Raw genomic sequence first — 17,548 nt, 5'->3', positions numbered from 1 at the left:
TGAGTGCAGAATCTCATGTGGGCCGCCAGCTTCAGATGAAGCACAGTTCTGCATTTTCTCCTACTCCTGATTTCAGAACAATCTGCTCAGCAAATCACAGGTCAGGCCAGTGACATTAATTCGGTGCACAGAATAACAGAGCAGGAAGGAAACTGCTGTGCTGCACTGCTTAGAGACCGGAGAGACACGGAGTATATGCCTGGGGGAAAGTAAGGCAGGAGCTGACTGTAAGTCTCGTGCTCAGCGCATGAGACTTCAGGGGATGGCTCAGGTGGCAGTAGGACACCCATAGACAATGGGCACTGTGGAAATCAGCTGAAAAGAAGGATATTTATATTCGCTCAGCAGCAATTCTTTTCAACAAGAAAAAAGATGCTTGAATTCAAGTGCACAGTTCAGCCACATGTTGATTACACTCAGTGTTGCCTCTCTTATTTTATATGAATGTAGCAGTAACCAGGTAATTAGGTTCTTTGCTCTCAATAATTTGATTTGACAAAATTTGAGTCTCTAATTTTGGGAAAAAACGTAAGATTCTTTTAATATTTGTGTTAGTTAAAGTTGTAATTTGCATTTATTTTCTTGCAAATAGCTTGTGCTTTTTAAAAGCAGTGTAGTGTGCAGCTGTACCAGTACATCCTTATGCTACACTGTGCAAGGTTTGGACATGTGATGAATGAAGGTTATATTCTGAAAAGAGGATTCCCAGGTAACTTGTTTACTTAAATCTCCATGATTCAGATTCATGACAAAATTTAAAATAATTTATGTGACAGAATTTAATGTATAGCACATATGCAGGTCAAATTTAAACTGTTGCTTTCATATGAATCAAAGATAAGGCCATTTCTTTAAATGTCCACAAAATTTAAGTTTAAGCCAGATGAATTTCAAAGGCAATTGGCTGTGAACACTATCAGTGTTACAGGAGAAAGTTCTAAGCAACTGCTGTTTCTAGATTCATTTGTTTAGGAAACTTGTATAAAAACCTTCTGTAAAAGACAAGCTGGATTTGATTCAAAGTAGAGAAACAGGCTTGATTTTGTTTGTGAAGAGTAGCCCTTATATGTTGACATTCATGGAAAAATGTCTCCTCTGACATCAGGCTGTGGAACTGCCTTCATAATTCAAGTCTGTGGAGAAGATGTGAAAGATGCCACACCAAAATTATATCCTTTTATCAACAGAACACTATTGATTAAGAAATACAGTCCTCAGTCCCTCAGTCACTCTCTACCTACCTTGATTGTCATGCCTGAGAACAGAAGAGTCTATTGTTATCGCTTTGCAGAGAGTAGTGTTAAATAATGTAATTAATACAGTAGGTGTTTCTGGGGTGTCACCAACACAACACAACACTTTTCAGGGTTTAGTGAAGTGTACTTCTGGGACAGTACCAGCTTTTCACACTCACAGCTCTCATCTCCCACCAGTATGCCAAACTATGGAGGAATTTATTTTGAGGCTCTAAGACTAGCGTTGTTCAACTATTTTGATGGAGTAGATGGCTCGATTGATTTCAGCCCTCAGGAAAAGACTGAATGCTGTTTTCCTCTCCCATCAGGTGACTGATTCTGCATGCTGTCATGTGCAGGGCCAGTGTTCCCAGAGACACTAGGCTCTTTGGGAAAGAACAGCCAGAAATATTGCAAGTGCGCATTCAATGGCCAACAGGTGCTCCAGGAACCTCCAGATGTTAAGCAAAGAAAAATGCGAAGTCCTGTATCCAGGAGAGAACACAGCATGCATCAGTGAGGGTCAGGGACTAACTGGTTTGGGAACAGATCTGCAAAAGGGACCTGAGCTCCTGGTGGACCGGTGAATGGACTCAGCAGTGTGCCCCTGCAGTGATAAAGCCTAACCACATACTGGGCTACATTGAGGACCAGTGCTCATTCCCTTCTGCCCAGGACCTGAAGTTCTGAATCTGCAAGACAGTGTCCAGTTTTAAGCCTGCAGTATGCGAGATATAAACCAGAGAGAATCCAGCAAAGGGCACTAAGATGGTTAAGAGGCTGGAGAACTGCCCAGGAACCTTGGCCAGTAATGTCCTGACTGGTACCAGCAAGAAGTTGCACAGCACAAACAGACAGGACTTTCTGCCTGACCCTGGACCACCTGTGACCTCCCTGCTGGGAAGGGTAGACATCATGAACATTAATGTTGGAAGGGGAGTGATGCTTGCGTGGGAGACAATCTAATCTCACCAGTTCTTAAATATACCCCTCTACCCAGATGCACTGTGTTTTGTTGTTTGCTCTGTCTCACCCATTGAACACCTCTGCTATAGGCCTACCTACATTCTTGATTTGTAGTTTCAGCCTCCCGAGGGAACAGAGAGCAGCCTGTGTGCAAACATCCTCTGGCCTGACATTTAAGCACAAGCTCTAGTTATAATATCATCTTCTGTAACTGGCTGAAGAATATTATTTCTTTATTCTTGTACAGAATTAAAATAATTTATCCAGAACCACTAGTGCTAAAATGGCACAAAAGACAAACTAAATCACAGACTAAAGCATCAATCACCTTGCAATAATGCCAGCAACTATTTACAGCTTTTTAGCTGCAATACCCATCCTACCATACAAATCATTATTGATACCTACCAGATTAGAAGAAGAGGCACCATATCCTCCGTCTATAAGCCTTTGAAAGACATGTTGATTTTCTCATAGGCTTTATAACTGCATCTGCTTGCCGCCATATCTGAGAAGGGAGTAGAATTGGCAACTTGAAGCAATTTTGGCAAAGGGAGAACATCAGCGCTGATGTGGATCAGCAGTGCCATCCAGTGGGACAGACAGCGAGGCACAACGCCCCTCCGGGCGAAGCGTCCCCACTGCCGCTCCCGCGTGGAGCCTCCGTGGCCACCCACGCAGGGCCGCTCCACTGAAGGAACTGCGAGACACCTGCCAGCTGTGTGCTGCGAGCCGGGCCGGTGCCCCCACGTACTGCTTTGAGCTGGCAGCAGGCATGTTTGTTATCTTAAGTTTCAAAGACTTGAAAATTAGCATCCCCAGAGGCATTTTATTTTTGAGGAAGCTGCTCAGGGGAAGCCTCAGTAATTGAGTTTTCTTATAAATCGCATGTATTGTAATTTTAACCTTTTACCTTTTTTTTTGTGACCAGTGTTCAGATAAACGTTCAGCCTTAGTGGGCAGTTTTTCTCACAAACCCATCACAGTTGCATTTACTGTGGTAAATAGAAAATCAAATAGGTTTTTGAAAGCTTTTTATATTAAAGAGTTTTAAAATACATTTTAGTGACATTCTAATATTCCATATCCAACTAATTTTGAATTTGTAACAATTTAAGTCCCTAGCTTAATTGACTTACTATGCTTGTAAACCCAGCAGACTCTGGAATTTAAATAGTAGGAAGTGTTTTAGGTGAAATCTAAAAGGTAGTGCTAAATTAAATCCACAGTGCACCTCTGCAGCTATTTGGCATATGAATGCTCAGCAGACTGGTTCCCTCCTCAACAGCACACCTCTGTGCATCTAAGCTGCTCCTTTGCACTACGCACACACTCATCTTCCTTACCTGCTTGCCTGTATTGATCCACCACAGCACTCAATCATGCAGGACACCTCACCACCAGCTCTGCAATTCCTGTGATGCTGGAGCTCTGTGACTGCACAGACTTCTAATTCCCACTGTGTCTTTCCTAGACTGCATCCTTAAAACTCTTAATTCTTTAAGTTATCCCAGCTTTAAGTTAATATAACTGATGTTCTTTAGGTTAAGAAAAATTATATTCTGTACATTATCTTGACCTTTTAAAATGTCACTGAATTAATAGGTTAAACAGATAATATACAATAACATTATTCATTAATAACTAATGACAATAACGTATCTGACAGTATGACTGCAGACTCTGCGTGCACATGCACGCATGCAGGGGGGCTTAACACACACAGAAAATATTGTTCTTTAAAAAATAATTTATTCCTTATGAAGAAAGCAGAACAAGGATCTTGCATAAAAGCCCATATTTGTAGTAGCTAACATAGCAACAGGTTGCTGCATTCAACCCTCTACAGATAGATTACGGAATTACTATGACTAGCAGGAAAGTCACATACACCCAGTCACAAAGCGGGGAATTTTCCCCCAAATACTGATAAATCTGTTGTGTCTTCTCCATTTTAAAGGGAAAAGCACACATACCCTAGCGTTAAAAAAAAAAAGGCATAAACCACAGAATTATCATCATATAGCATCCCATGGCTTTTCCCTTGAAACTGCCTATGTCCTGATTGGAAGACATACAAAAATGTTCAGAAAGCTGAGTTAATTGTGCATGAAGATGAAAAGACACTTCCTGTGTCTATCTCTGTTCATTAAAAAATAAAAAACTTCTCAAATATGTTTCTGACATAGCTGTGTTGAGTACCACACAGATACCGGATTGAGGGCAGTTATATCTGAATGTGCACCATGCAGTCATTTAGCTACGTAACAAGAAAAAATTGTGAGACTATTTTATTTCCATGGAGAGGGAGAGAGGAAAAAAAAAATGCAGAACAAAACACATACACAGGCAAGAAATCCAAGGGAAGCTTCTGAACATTCATCCAATAATTAAAAAAACATTAAAAGGTGGAAGACTGGAACTATCTCAAATGACATCAAATGCAATTCCAGCTGTAAAATGTTGTTTCCCTTTTTATAAAAATATTTGCAACTGTGTGTAGAAAATTTTAAGTCAAGTACACTTCATATCTGCGAATGGCCACAACTATTTGAGTAACTGATAGGTCCTATGTATTTGACAAATGTCCTGAACTACTAACAATTCTGTTTAACATTTATTCATTATAACAGAGGTATGTCCTATTCAAGCTAATAAATTCACTGCAACAGAAAGCAGAAGATGCTGAAGTCTTTTGTCATTGGTTAATAAATAAGATCACAAGCAAGAAACAACCAATTAATACATGGTAGTTTGTTAGTTTGCTTCTAAGAATTTTGGTCTGGGGCAATTCTCCTGCAGGTGCTATTTCTTGCCCAGGCACTGTTTCTGGAAAAAATACAGGGGAATTTATTCTTTTGAAACAGATACCGTCTTTCTGTCAATCTACTGCTGTACAATGTACAGTATAATTTTTTTGGTTGGGAACAGTCACTGTCAAGATCTCCACTGAGTATACTTACTAAATGTGTGATGTGTGCTATAGGGTTCTATTGATAAACTAACCTAGTGTTTGCTGTATTTACAGAAGAGATTAGATTATCAGATATACTGAGAAAAGATTGCACCTTAACGGCCCTAGCTTGAAAGAAAGAAAAAACCCAAAACACCCAGATTGCCGCTCAAAATCACTTCTCCATCAGCTGCTGGAATCCAGGCAATCCTACTTGTACTTCTAATTCAGGACTACAGTTGGAAGAATGTTAATTATTAAAGTATTTGCAGTGAAATACATGCAGGTTTGCCTTATAAATCTCTCTTTTGACAGTGCTCTGTCAGGACGAGATTCTCACTTCATCTGAACTGCAACACTCCAAAGTCTCTATACAGTAAAACAATGCACAGTTCCACTACTGTGCATTTTTACAATTTGCTTCTTCCAGGAGCCACTCAATTCCATTTAGCAATCCAGCCAAAGTTGCAGCCACAGCGTCCTGCACCTGCAAAAATAAAAACTAATGTATTAGAGATAACAGGTAATAGGATCTAACAGCATTTTAACATCACTCCATGTCTATCCTTAAAGTCAGAAATACTCATATCAAAAAAGGTTTCTTAAGAGTAAGGTACAAAAAAGAAAACACTACTCTTTACAGAATGAATTATAAGATCCATTAGTAAAGACTAACATTCTTTGTATCAAGGTGAATTTCATCTCAATCATTCCATCAGCTATTCTGGAACATTATACTTACTTTTCACATGAAAGTCTACTTGAAAATTCTTCTCGTAGCTCATAAAGCAAAAACGATGCTAGCTTTAGAATTCAATGTGCATTATTAAGTCTCAGATTTTAGTAAGTATTATAAAGTGACTATTATACAAAGTATGTTTTTTTAAAAAGCCTGTAAACATTTTCCTTATGAAAACAAGAGAAGTATCTCAAATCAGGATTTTTTTTTCTGATTGTTACTCTTCTACACAACATGATCAAAAATAAATTGTGTGGCTAAGCCATACTGATATATACTGTGCTTGACAAGCATAAAAGAATAGGTTCAGGACCTGTTGTGCTAGGTAAAAAACTGATTTGTTAAAAACTCAATACATCATGTCAAGCAAGTGACAATTAACAGTGTCCTGAAAATGGCAGAAAAATCTACCTTGGGTCCAAGGCCTTGGGTCGTGATTCAGGAGATTTAGACTTAAATTAACTGAAGCTTCCTTACTCCCTTTGAGACCAGCATTTCGTCCTTGCTTATATTCTGGCTCCATCTGATGTTTCTTGTGTGTTCCTGGGCAAGCCACTTAGCTCACCTATGTTCAGACACTAATGCCTCATCTTAGAGGACCACAGAAACGAAATTCTTCAATTAAGTGGAGAGCTCACGTACTAGTGTTGAAAGCTGCATACTTGCTTAAGTAGTTCAGGAGCTACCATAAGCTGAAATTAAATTTAAGTCACAGAGAAATAGAAAATAAGGGTTTAAAAGCAAGTACCATCCAGGGCTGACGTAGCAGATTTAGTTGCAACTGATGTGCCATGTAAACACAAGGAATTCTTTTCACACCAACATGAGAGACACAAGACAAAACTAGCAGAGGTCTGTTCGGAGGCCCGAGGGCTGGATCAATCATTGCCAAAATGCGAGCCAGTTCCTCTTGACGATCATGCTCTAAGAAATAAATTTTAATATATAAGTATTAAATATATGCAAATCCCAAGGAGAACTTTTAAAAAAAAAATTGTAGTTTTCAAATATTTGAAATTTTAGAGGTAAGGAAACAGAGGGCTGGGAGGGACATGGCAAAATTATCTAGTTCTGCTTATCACATGGCTGGAACACCAGCACTCATGTCACACAAGTGTTTATGTCACACTTAGATGTTATTTAAAGATCTCCATGGATTCTACAGGCAGCCTAGTCTCATGCTTAACATCAGATTGTTTTCCAAGTACCTCACAGAGATCAAAACTGCAACAAGCCATTAAGAAATGCTCACAGTCCTTCCCTACTGACTGTACTTTTCTCTTTAGTATGTTGTCCCTTCACATTTCTTTTACCCTCTTCTTTTCTGAGGTAGCTCTTTCCCTCCGTTTCTAGTTGATTAATGTAAAGACAATTACCATAATAGGTATTTGGATTATTCTCTTATAGGACTATCCTGATTTGGACTAATTGCATCTTTTACTGCAGTTTTCCTGGTGAAGGTTCTGTCTCCAGGCTATTACACCAGTACAGATGCATTTCAGGCACCTTCTCCTACCCTTCCCTATGGGTTTTTTTGTTCTGTTGTTTTTTTAAAATCAAGATCATTGCTTAGATAGCAACTGTACCAGTATCTGCCATAAATGAAAGAAGGGGCCGTAACCCTCCACAGGGAGATGAGGGAGTGTCTAGGATAGGGGACCTCTTTGACTGGATAAGCCATGAATAAATAGCACTAACGAAGCAGATTTTGAAAGCATCAGAACATGGATTTTGATGCATTGCATATTCTTTGCAATCTTTTATGATGTTCCAATCATTCACAAAATATCAATAAATAAAATAAACCCCTTACTTTTATGAGCTTCTGCATTAGCAACATAAATGAATCCATTGACTACTTCGCACACCTTTTTCACTTGAGCTATTACACTGTAGTGCACGGCTTGCTGATTCCCTACTATGCTGTTCTCTTGGTAGAACATCTTATTCACAGCAACAGCTTGCTCTGCCCTCGCTCTCCTCCTTTCCACACTGCAAGATATTTCAATATTTCATTAGTCAGATTAATTGAGAATGCAAACACTCAATTTTGAGAGTCTAGGCAGCACAGGAAAGGGACAGGAAAATGGCCTGAGCCAGCAAAACAGTTACATTTCTCCCCACCCCCCTCCTGCCCACCTTCTTTTCTAGTATACATATACAGATGGTTTAGCAATCTGCAAGATGCATATGAAAATACACCCCAGAATGAGTTTATATAGTGTTTCAAAAAAGAAATCAAGGTATCGAGAGGGACAGAAAGACCTGTTATGTATTTGTCATACACATATGCTACGCATAAGGTTTGGAAAAGGTTTATGACTTCCATGTGGAAATTTAACAGTTGGAGAAAGAAAGAAAAAGTGCATTGAAGTGTCAGTTTATAGGAGATACCCACGCATGTGAAGGCACATATACAAATCACATGACAAAACTATGAGGAAGAGTAGGAAATAACTGAGAAACTGTACTTTTTTTTTTGGTGGAGAACAAATCTTACCTGGTGGTTGAATACAATGTCAGAATATTGAATTTTTGATTGTTATTAAACTGAAAACTGACTCCTGATCCAATTCCTACAGGGAAAAAAATGAATATATGAGATTACAACTGTTTGGTTACTGAATACAACTAAGTGTCAGGTTGAAAATTCCTGTGGTGCTATAGAATGGACACATCCAAGCTTAGGTGTTGCTGTTGGGGGTAGCATATTTACTATTTTACACTGAAATTTTATACATGCTTTAATTGATCAGACTTTTAATTTAATTAAAATCAATTCAATAGTATTAAAAGAAAGCAGGGAGGCATTTCCATTTCTCTGATACTTAGACTTGAACCTAGAAACCTAAGTCAGAGAGGAGCTAGACTTGTGTTTATTAGCCGAAACTGGCATAGCAAAGGCTCTAGTCTGTTTACAACTAGCTGCACTGAAAAGGATGTAAGAGAGAAAAAAGATAATGACACTAAGAAATCTTATTTTCATACTTTCTGTAAATACAGTTTAATTATTCCAATTCTTCTGTGCTAAAATAAAAGTTAAAAAGTAAGAGATTTTTGTCTCTGGTTTGGACTGAAATGAATTTACTGATGTTCAAAACTATGTTTTTAAACATTAAAAAAAATCCTTCACCTGCCCCTGTAATTCTTCTAAACAAAATTTACACCATTTGACACCACAAGACTGAATCATATAAAGGATCAGTCTTGACTTCCTGCATAAAAACACAAATGTGTTTTTTGCCACTTACTGGAAGCAGTATCTAAAGTTCTGTCTGCATTTATCCATTACAACAGCAGGTATGGCATGGAATTAGGATCAAAACAGAAGTATAAGGAGTAGAATGATCCCTCTGACATTGTACAAATTTAATCATAAATTCACTGCAGCTGTAATTTTATCCCAAAAGTTTATCACATTTATCCTTCTGAATAAATACAAAGAGATATTTTTTTTTTACCATTATGCTATTGAGTTTCAAGGGGAGAAAAAAACATCCCTTTTCTCAATTTCTCCCCCAATCATTTTTTCTGTTATATCTGTTTATGAAATAAAAAAGCCAAAACCCAAACCCAACATTACCATGAATTTGTCTTTGAGGTAAGCCAGCTACTAGCAGAATTTCTGGGCATGTCATCATCTTTTGCACTAAAGAGTCGTCCAGTTCTTCCAAGCCCGGTCCAAACATAGCAAAGCGAGGTTCTGCCTGAGTGACCAGTGATTGCAAAAAGGAAGTCACAGCCCCATACCGGGGACGGCTTGATTTCAAACTTCTTCTACTCTGAGGACAGCTTTTTTTATATCTGTGTAAAATAGATGCAACTAGAAATTAAACACAAAGTACAAAAGAGGCATTAATCAAACATCATAAATGGATTTAGGTCCCACACGTCTCATGTTTCGTTACTGGTACAATTCAAGCACAAGTCAAAAATTATAAAGTTCCAAACCTATGGTTTCAAGCACCCGTACAAAGCAGGTAAAGGCATCAGTCCTTTTGAAGTACAAACACTGACTTTCTAGACCTTAGCACACTTCTATCTATGGATCTTTCAGTTTATGGCAAAAAAATACAAATTCCCCCACACTCGAAGAACACACAATATTGGTAAAATAACATCAAAGCTGATGAGTCACATACAGTGTAAAAAATACGAGACTTTTGAGTGCATTTCAAACCTTAACTAGATCACTTTTGTGTTTATTAACCATGAAACAGGTAACCACCTGAAAAGGACCATTTCCCCTGTAGGCACAGAGAATGCATGCTGTGAAAGGAGACAGGTTGTGTCTGCAAGATTATGTGCTCATTTAACACAGAAGCTAGAAGGCATGAAAAGACTATGGTAATCAAAGGAAAGAACAGTCATGAAAGTGCCAGACATCCTCGAAATGCAGTTTCAGTCTTTGCTTCTGTGGTCCTGGTAGGCTGCTGCTGGACAAGTCATTTCAAGGAAACATTAAATCTGTGCTCCTCTACACCCAAACTGAGAGGCTTCAGTTGAGATCGGCAAAACCGTTAAGTGTTCACAGACACAAGGAAATCAGTGACAGGTTGTTTAAAATAGGTGGTGCTCTGAAGTATTCAGTCCTAACGAGATTTAAATCCAACGTTCAAAATCAGTAGATATTTTGCACTCCAAATTCTGGGTGCATCTTTCCCATCAGTAAAGTGGGGACAAAGTGCACAAAGATTGCAGAGGTTAGTGTACTTAGCATGAATCAAGTTTTGTGAAATCATCTTTGGAAAATTTAACTGCAAATTAAAAAAAAAATACTGCAAATTAATTAAGGGAATTGAATGAAGTTTAAAAAAAAAAAAACCCACAGAATAATCTGCTTAAGAGTTCTCAGTCATCCAAACACATTATTAGTGTTGCTTTTCAACTGCACTAAGTGAAAACACAGTCATTGTCTTGTAGCCTTTGACCATCAGAGCTAAAGCAATACTACTTGTTATTCTGTGCACATTCAAAAAAACCTTTTTTATTGTCCTAGGTCTTCCAGATAAGATGAAAAAAATTAAAAGATTCATTCAATTTGCTGTGAAGGGTTCTTAGTACTTTTATTAAAATAAGAAATCATTTGTCATTGTACTGAGAGCAAAGAACACATTTTAATCAAGATCAACAGTATGCACAGCTTCCAAGATGACTGTATTTCTGTGGCAGAGTAGACATGCAGTTTGCAAAAAGCTGTATTTTTTTGTAACATCACTTTTGATTTTTTTACAACTTTTTACATTCTTGTTGAATTCCAAACAGAAAGAGCTGCCCAAACTGTCAAAGAACAGGAAATTGTATTTCCAAAACAAACAATGGATTTGAGACATATCAAAATTTAAGCACAGCTTTACTGCTGTAAATATGAAACATGCCTATGGGCTGAGTATTACTGCTGTAGAGACTGTAAGTTCTCTAAGAGAATATGAAGATACTTACACTGCCATGTAATCGTACAGCGTATTATCGCTGACGTCTGAAAAGGCTTTACTAAAAACCTCCACATCTGGGAGTGATTTCCAATCAACAGATGTCCAAAACGGGAGATCCCTCAGGAGAAAATACCTCCACAACAACGGATCTTGCACAGCCGCCCTCCAGTAACAACTCGTGCTTCCCAAATGGCACAAATCTTGGGGCGAGAGGAAGGACATGATGTTCAGCTGTACGTCGATCTGAAAACCGTCGAGAGCAGCGGTTTAATTGAGCAGTGAACATGCAAGAGGTGGGATGCCGTGCTCTACCCGCCCCCCCAGCCACTCTCCGACCGGGCCCCACTCACCGGCAGCGCCTGCAAAGCGCTCACCTCCCCCGCCTCCTCCGGGAGCGCTGGACGCGGGGGAACCGCGAACGCGGCGGTAGCGCCGCGTTCGCGGTTCCCCCGCGTCCAGCGCTCCCGGAGGACTCGCAGGTGACCCCGCACGGCGGCTTCCAAACCGCCCCGTTCCTCCGCTCCGCCGGCCGCCATAGCAGCGCTGATCCCCGTCGCCGCTACCGCCCCTCGGACCGAGAGCGCCGGCGCCGGCGGACGAGGCGGGGCGGAGGGGGACACGCAGTTACGTTGCGTGTGAGTTTATTACACAATCTTCATTTTTTTATTATTTTTTTTTCCCTAAAAATACTTGATTAGACTTTGGACCTGTAGTCCAGGAGTTCTTTGAATGGATGTTTTTAATGCAACAAAAGTATACATTTTGATAAAAAGAACGGTCAGACACTGAAGTGGAAACCAACTCCCTAAGCGTGCTCTTCGGACACAAAAGTTTGTTCCAGCACAGCCAAAGCAGTGTATTTTAGTTGTGCGATTTCACAAAGTAACACAACATTTGTTTTGCAGTTGTTGTGTTCCACCCTTGGCCTTTTAAAGGTCCCTCACATACAGCCACATACTTTGTTAACATGTTTTTGCCCATTTCTTGGAAATCCAGCGACACGCTCTGTGATCTGCAGCCCAGGTCGCTGTTAGAGACAGGATCTATTGTCTCAAGGCTTTCCTGCTTCCCTTCTCCACAGTGTCGCAGTCCCCAGAAGCACATTTCTCCACTGTACATGATCGCCAGTAAGTGAGTGTCACTAAATATACCTGCGAAAATAATTTAGGTCAAGTACTCTATTGTTCTGAGCAAGTACACAGCTTAATTTCAATACTTATTTTTCAGTAACACTGGAGAAAAATTCCAAAAAGGCAATATAAGCCTATCAAAGATGTACACCAAAAAAACAAATTTTAACCATGAGATGACTGACACTGCCAAGAAGAGAACTTGGATCAAGACTTTGCTTACTCTATCCATTTTGTCCCTTCATAATGCTAAAATCTTTAAGACTGCCACATAAACATTATTCTGACAATTGTGTTTGCCTATTTATCTTAGAGACTTTCACTATTTCTTTACAATCCATTAACCACAAGGATGATTATGCATATTTGTTTTAGAAAACTTCTGTGCCTCCCACAATTTAAGCCTAAAAGAAGATGCTGTTTGAGCATTGTCTTAACTGAGGTTAACTAGCAGCAGCTTTAGTATTTGAATAGAAAGCCAGACACTGAAAGAAAAAAATCCTGCTACATTAATCTACAAATCAGTTACTGAACTTGGCTTTGTGTTGTGGAGCTGAATTGGCACAGTGCCACTTTTAGAAATTAATCAAGAAGGTGCTCCATGCCCCCACAGCCAGAGCAGAGCTCGTTTTGAGTGTGTACATGGACATCACGCCCTCAGCACCAGCAGTTTTACCTCACAAATCCCCTCCTGCTGCATCACCCCACCTGCATCACCCTGATGCAGCGTCAGATCCTCAGGTAAATGTACTATAGTAATGCATAAAGTAGAGACAGAATAAAAGTGTGCCAAATCTAACCAATTCTGCATGTAGAAACCTGTGTGAAGTCAGTAATTTTGTGTTCCTATCTGTGTTCTCCTACATCTAAACAAGACCACCAACATGGGAACATCTAGCACTCTCTTGCAATCATATTTCTGCTTTCAACATTTGTCAATTGACAACTGGATGGTTGTAAAACACATGCTGTGCATAAAACACCCATTGCCTCAGTTCACTTTCCTCCAGTGCACTCAAAAACACTGAGAAAATGAGCACTGCCACCTACTAAAATCCATGAGTCAAAAAGAAGGGGGGGGGGGAGCCCTGCTGCCTGCTTATCTGTCTCATCTATTTATTTTTTTAATCTAAAAAGTGACATTTTTTGAATACAAACAAAGTCAAACAACAAAATACGTAATAAAACATTCCATACAGTGGAGCAGGTTGTGGGGGTTTTAGAGGTTTGTTTTCTTTTTTACCTTCACCGAGTAATCTAGCTGTGTCTTTATCTTGAAGTGAGACATCTTCATTTAGCTGAAGAGGGCATCTAAAGCTAAGCATCTTCATCAAGTAATGAACTCCATCATTAAGACACTGAGTACAGTTAAAAAATGAGGAAAAAAAACATTTTAGATAAATTCTGATTAATTTAATGGTAGCCAGAAATACTTCTTGCTATGAATTTCCCAAACCCTATTTTAAGGGGGGAAAAAAGAAGCTGTACTTTAAAAACAAAGAGTGAAACTTCAAAACTGTTTTCACAGGCTCACTGAACTTTTTAGTCTCCTTTACCTTTTTAAATATGGCAATGTTTTCTCGCAGCCATTCACTCCTTTCTTTTGCTGTATGACAATACATGTAAAGCAGGGCTCCTTTTCTCCAGTAAAGACACTCTAACAACTCTGCACCAAGGATCTTGATGGGCTGAAATAAAATCCAACAAACTGGGCTAACCCAAAAGTAAACCATCTCAACTACTCGTATACACATTCATACATGCAAATAGCATGATACTAAGTCTCTAACTTTAGAGGCTGTACTTAACAGCAATGGTCACAGACACAAGCCTAATACTTTGGATTTAAACGGCCAAAGGCACATGGAATCCTGAAATGTTAGCAAGAAAAATTCTGAGCACCTAACAAGCTATTTGAAAAAGTATTTTCCAGAATCACTATTTAAATACAACTAAGACTTGAAAATTTTTCAAAAGATCTTAAATTCTGCCCATGACAAATACTACTATCCCATTTAATTTTTTTTTTTTTTAAATAATGAAATAAATAATTCTCTGGCTGAATGACGTTAGTACTCACTTCTTCATTTATGTTGCATTCCCTCAGTAGATCTTCTGGTTCTGAAAGAATACAAGTAAGTTCTTTAACTTTTTGCAAGGAAGATTCTTCTGGGAAATCTTCATCCACAAGCTGGTTTTCCTCAAAATAAGTAATGTCTAAGATAGCCTGTGAAAACAAGAAGATACACAATGTAAAAAAGCTACCAGCAAAATAATCAAATGGTGGTGTGCAGTAACATGCAAACTTGCTACAGTTTAAAAAACATTACAATTTTAAGGTAATTTTTAAGATTTAGTTTACAAAAGTTGCAAGTTAAAAGTACTCTAAGATTGCTGACAGTCAATGTAAACTCAAAACCCTTTCTGTCCTTACAGTAGCAGCACAATCATTATTGACTCTAAGTTATCTTCTAATCCAGACAAAAGCAGCTCTGTACTCCATGGATGTTCACTGCACACAAGTAACAGAGATCCCTTCCTGCTATACCTTCTTTCCTACACCTAACCCTCTGCCATACCCTACACAATAGATTTTACAGAAAGGGAGTTCTTAATGCTTTAAATATACTACCTGCGTATAGAGCTGCAAAAGCGTGGAAGGATGTTCTCTCCCTTTGTTACAGAGGTCCTTCAATTTCTCCAGAGTAGCAGAGCCCTTTGCTAAGAAGGTATCTGAAGGAAGAATACAACACCTCCTTAGCACTGAAAAGCACTCAGCAAGAGCCTTGCTCCTCTCCCTTTTCACTTCATATGGTTTTATCTATCCTTGGGGTACCTACAACAGCAGCTGAATAATACAGCATTTACACAGGCCCCTTGTTCTGTTAGACTACACCTTTCACGACTAAAGTAAGGGCATTCATGGCTACAGTCAGACGTTTCAAAACCAATTCCGCACACTCCGTGTGCAAACAAGCCATACACCAAAAGCACAACTTGTCAACGCGCAGGTACACATTTTAGGCCTCAGACGCCCTGCTCCACAGAAGAGTCTCCAGACAGAGCCTCCAGACGGAAGCCTGGGTCGGCACCAACCGCGCTGCTCCGGAGGCGAGACTCTTTCTGGAGGAAGGAGAAGGGCAGCCATGAGCAACTGCCCCGGAGCCGGGGGTCCGCGCCCCTCGGCCCGCTCCCGCAGTGCAGCGGGACACCGCACCCCGCGACAGCAGCAGAGGGCGGAGCGGGCCCGCGGGAACGCCGGGCAGCGCCCGGCCCTGTCCCCTCCCTCCTGCGGCCTCTCACCGTCGCCGCCCGCTTCCCTGGGCCCCGCCAGCCGCCGGCCCAGGGCCGCCAGCCGGGGCCGCAGCGCGGACACGGCACCCCCCGCCTCGACACCCCCCACCGCCGCCATCGCCGCCGCCGGTCACCGCGCCCTGCTACGCGCGACGCGGCGGGGGTGGTTCGGCGCGGCCGTGAGGGCGGGCCAGCCCGCGGCGCCTGCCGTTGGGGCGGAGAGAGGCGCGCAGCCGCAACAGCGGCAGGGCCGCGGGCGCTGAAGGGCCGCTCCTCCCCGGTGATGCGAGGCGCTTGCCCCGCCGGGGCGGAACGGGACGGGGCACGGCCGCCAGCCGGTGAGGCGGCGCGGGGGTAGGGTCTGGTGCAGCGGAGACCGCTGCATGCCGGCGCCGCGCTCCGCTTCCGCCGGCTGGGCCTGCCACCCCTACAGCGGTGGTGAGGCTTAATTGGCCTTGTCTGGCCTCCACGCCAAGGCAGCAGCAGGACCAGGGCACCTCCGGCGTCCCTAGGCTGAGCGGACAGGCCGGCAAACGGCAGCCGGGCCGGCTGGGGAAGCCTGGTGCGCGCCGTCGGCTGGGACTGCAGTTTTGGTTTTATGTGGACTGTAAGGCTCTTTTATAACGGACATTTGTGGCCTTTGCAGATCTGTGTCCCCAGGGAGAGTCCTTGGCGTGTCACTGCGGTGCCCCCACCGAGCTCTCTGGCCTCGCTGCAAAATAGGTCTTGCCCGTAAGAGAACTGAAAAGAATGTTGAAAGGCAGTGAGGTCTTTTTTAAGAACAAACCCATAGTTTTTATAAATAAATATATTTTTATTGGTGGTTTTTTACTTACATTTTAGTATTGGATTACTTAACACGTAGAGGTACAACTCTAAAAGTACAGTTAAACCATCTTGAAACTGCATACCTTTGGTGAGAGAAATGAGAATTTTGCTCCAGTTTTTTGTCCATGAACTTCAGAAGTGCTAAATAGCTTCCATGTTATGATGGGAAAACATTAAGTTTTCCTTTTATTTTTAACAAAATCCTGCTACTACCCACAGTAAATCATTACATATTTTATGTTTTGTAGTTATAAAAATGCTGCATTTCACTGTCTTGCTTCTCCAGTTTTCTCCATCTCTTTACCTGCCTGGAAAAAGCTGATACTTCATTGTCCATTGGAGTAAGGTATCATGAGCTCACGCAATATTTTGGATTTTGTTAGCTTGAATATTTTAAAAGAATTGATAGAACTAACACTTAAAGGAAATGGCAGGATCATTAACTAGCTTAAGCCACATATCTAGTAATCTTAACCCTTACGTAAGATGTTTTAACAAGAACTAGCGTAAGGAAGGGTCAAGATGACCCTTCGCTCTGCTTGCATTTTTGTAACCAATCACAAGATAAGGAGGTAGTAAATCAGAATGGAATGAAAACGGAGGATTCTCTGCTAATTAGGAACCGGTCTGAGTAAGTTTTGTGGTGAAGGTGAAAAGTGCACAGTGAGGAAGATATACGGCCTTCATCCCCGAGACCCCGGCCCACGACCACCAAGAGGCACTGCGCGTGCGCAGCTGAGAGGAGTTAAAGGCGGAGACAATGGAAATGAACTCATTGTAATAAGACCACCTTTCCGCGGAAAGATCATGAATATGTATAGGTGCTTTTTGAATATGTAACATTCTATCGTATAAAACTCAAAGGGAATTGCTGCAAGGCGCGCACGATTTTGGTGGGACGACCCCCCGTGCTGCCCAGCGCTGAATAAACATACCTACTTTACAACTTCACAGGTTGTGGAGTCTGT

The 17,548-nt window shown here is 41.0% G+C and overlaps 2 protein-coding genes and 1 long non-coding RNA gene across 6 annotated transcripts; 1 reads left to right on the top strand and 2 right to left on the bottom strand.

Annotated features, from left to right (window-relative positions):
- Positions 1-3,933: 3,933 nt before the first annotated feature.
- On the bottom strand, positions 3,934-11,995 carry FBXO4 (F-box protein 4). 2 transcript variants are annotated; one of them, XM_054810408.1, is made up of 8 exons: positions 11,802-11,867; positions 11,679-11,731; positions 11,336-11,571; positions 9,477-9,697; positions 8,394-8,469; positions 7,707-7,885; positions 6,642-6,817; positions 3,934-5,641 (listed from the first exon to the last, which is right to left on the bottom strand). In XM_054810408.1, exons 3-8 carry the CDS (start codon positions 11,548-11,550, stop codon positions 5,552-5,554), a joined length of 957 nt encoding a protein of 318 aa, XP_054666383.1. In that variant the 5' UTR covers positions 11,551-11,571; positions 11,679-11,731; positions 11,802-11,867; the 3' UTR covers positions 3,934-5,551. The 2 variants fall into 2 exon arrangements, with proteins under 2 accessions (XP_054666383.1, XP_054666381.1); XM_054810406.1 differs by having other exon boundaries at positions 11,679-11,995.
- Positions 11,996-12,012: 17 nt separating this feature from the next.
- RIMOC1 (RAB7A interacting MON1-CCZ1 complex subunit 1) lies at positions 12,013-15,988 on the bottom strand. 2 transcript variants are annotated; one of them, XM_054810409.1, is made up of 6 exons: positions 15,762-15,988; positions 15,442-15,581; positions 14,539-14,685; positions 14,015-14,146; positions 13,702-13,816; positions 12,013-12,479 (listed from the first exon to the last, which is right to left on the bottom strand). In XM_054810409.1, exons 1-6 carry the CDS (start codon positions 15,868-15,870, stop codon positions 12,190-12,192), a joined length of 933 nt encoding a protein of 310 aa, XP_054666384.1. In that variant the 5' UTR covers positions 15,871-15,988; the 3' UTR covers positions 12,013-12,189. The 2 variants fall into 2 exon arrangements, with proteins under 2 accessions (XP_054666384.1, XP_054666385.1); XM_054810410.1 differs by lacking the exon at positions 15,442-15,581 and adding an exon at positions 15,091-15,191 and having other exon boundaries at positions 12,018-12,479.
- A 107-nt stretch (positions 15,989-16,095) lies between these two features.
- On the top strand, positions 16,096-17,548 carry LOC129199627 (uncharacterized). Of its 2 annotated transcripts, none has more exons than XR_008574702.1 (3): positions 16,096-16,359; positions 16,867-16,926; positions 17,200-17,548. It is a non-coding gene; the product is annotated as an uncharacterized LOC129199627 (long non-coding RNA). The 2 variants fall into 2 exon arrangements; XR_008574703.1 differs by having other exon boundaries at positions 16,829-16,926.

This window comes from Grus americana, chromosome Z (assembly GCF_028858705.1).
Source record: "Grus americana isolate bGruAme1 chromosome Z, bGruAme1.mat, whole genome shotgun sequence".
Lineage (NCBI taxonomy): Eukaryota > Metazoa > Chordata > Aves > Gruiformes > Gruidae > Grus > Grus americana.
The sequence above is the reverse complement of the archived record's forward strand: the minus strand, read 5'-3'. Positions and strand labels throughout refer to the sequence as shown.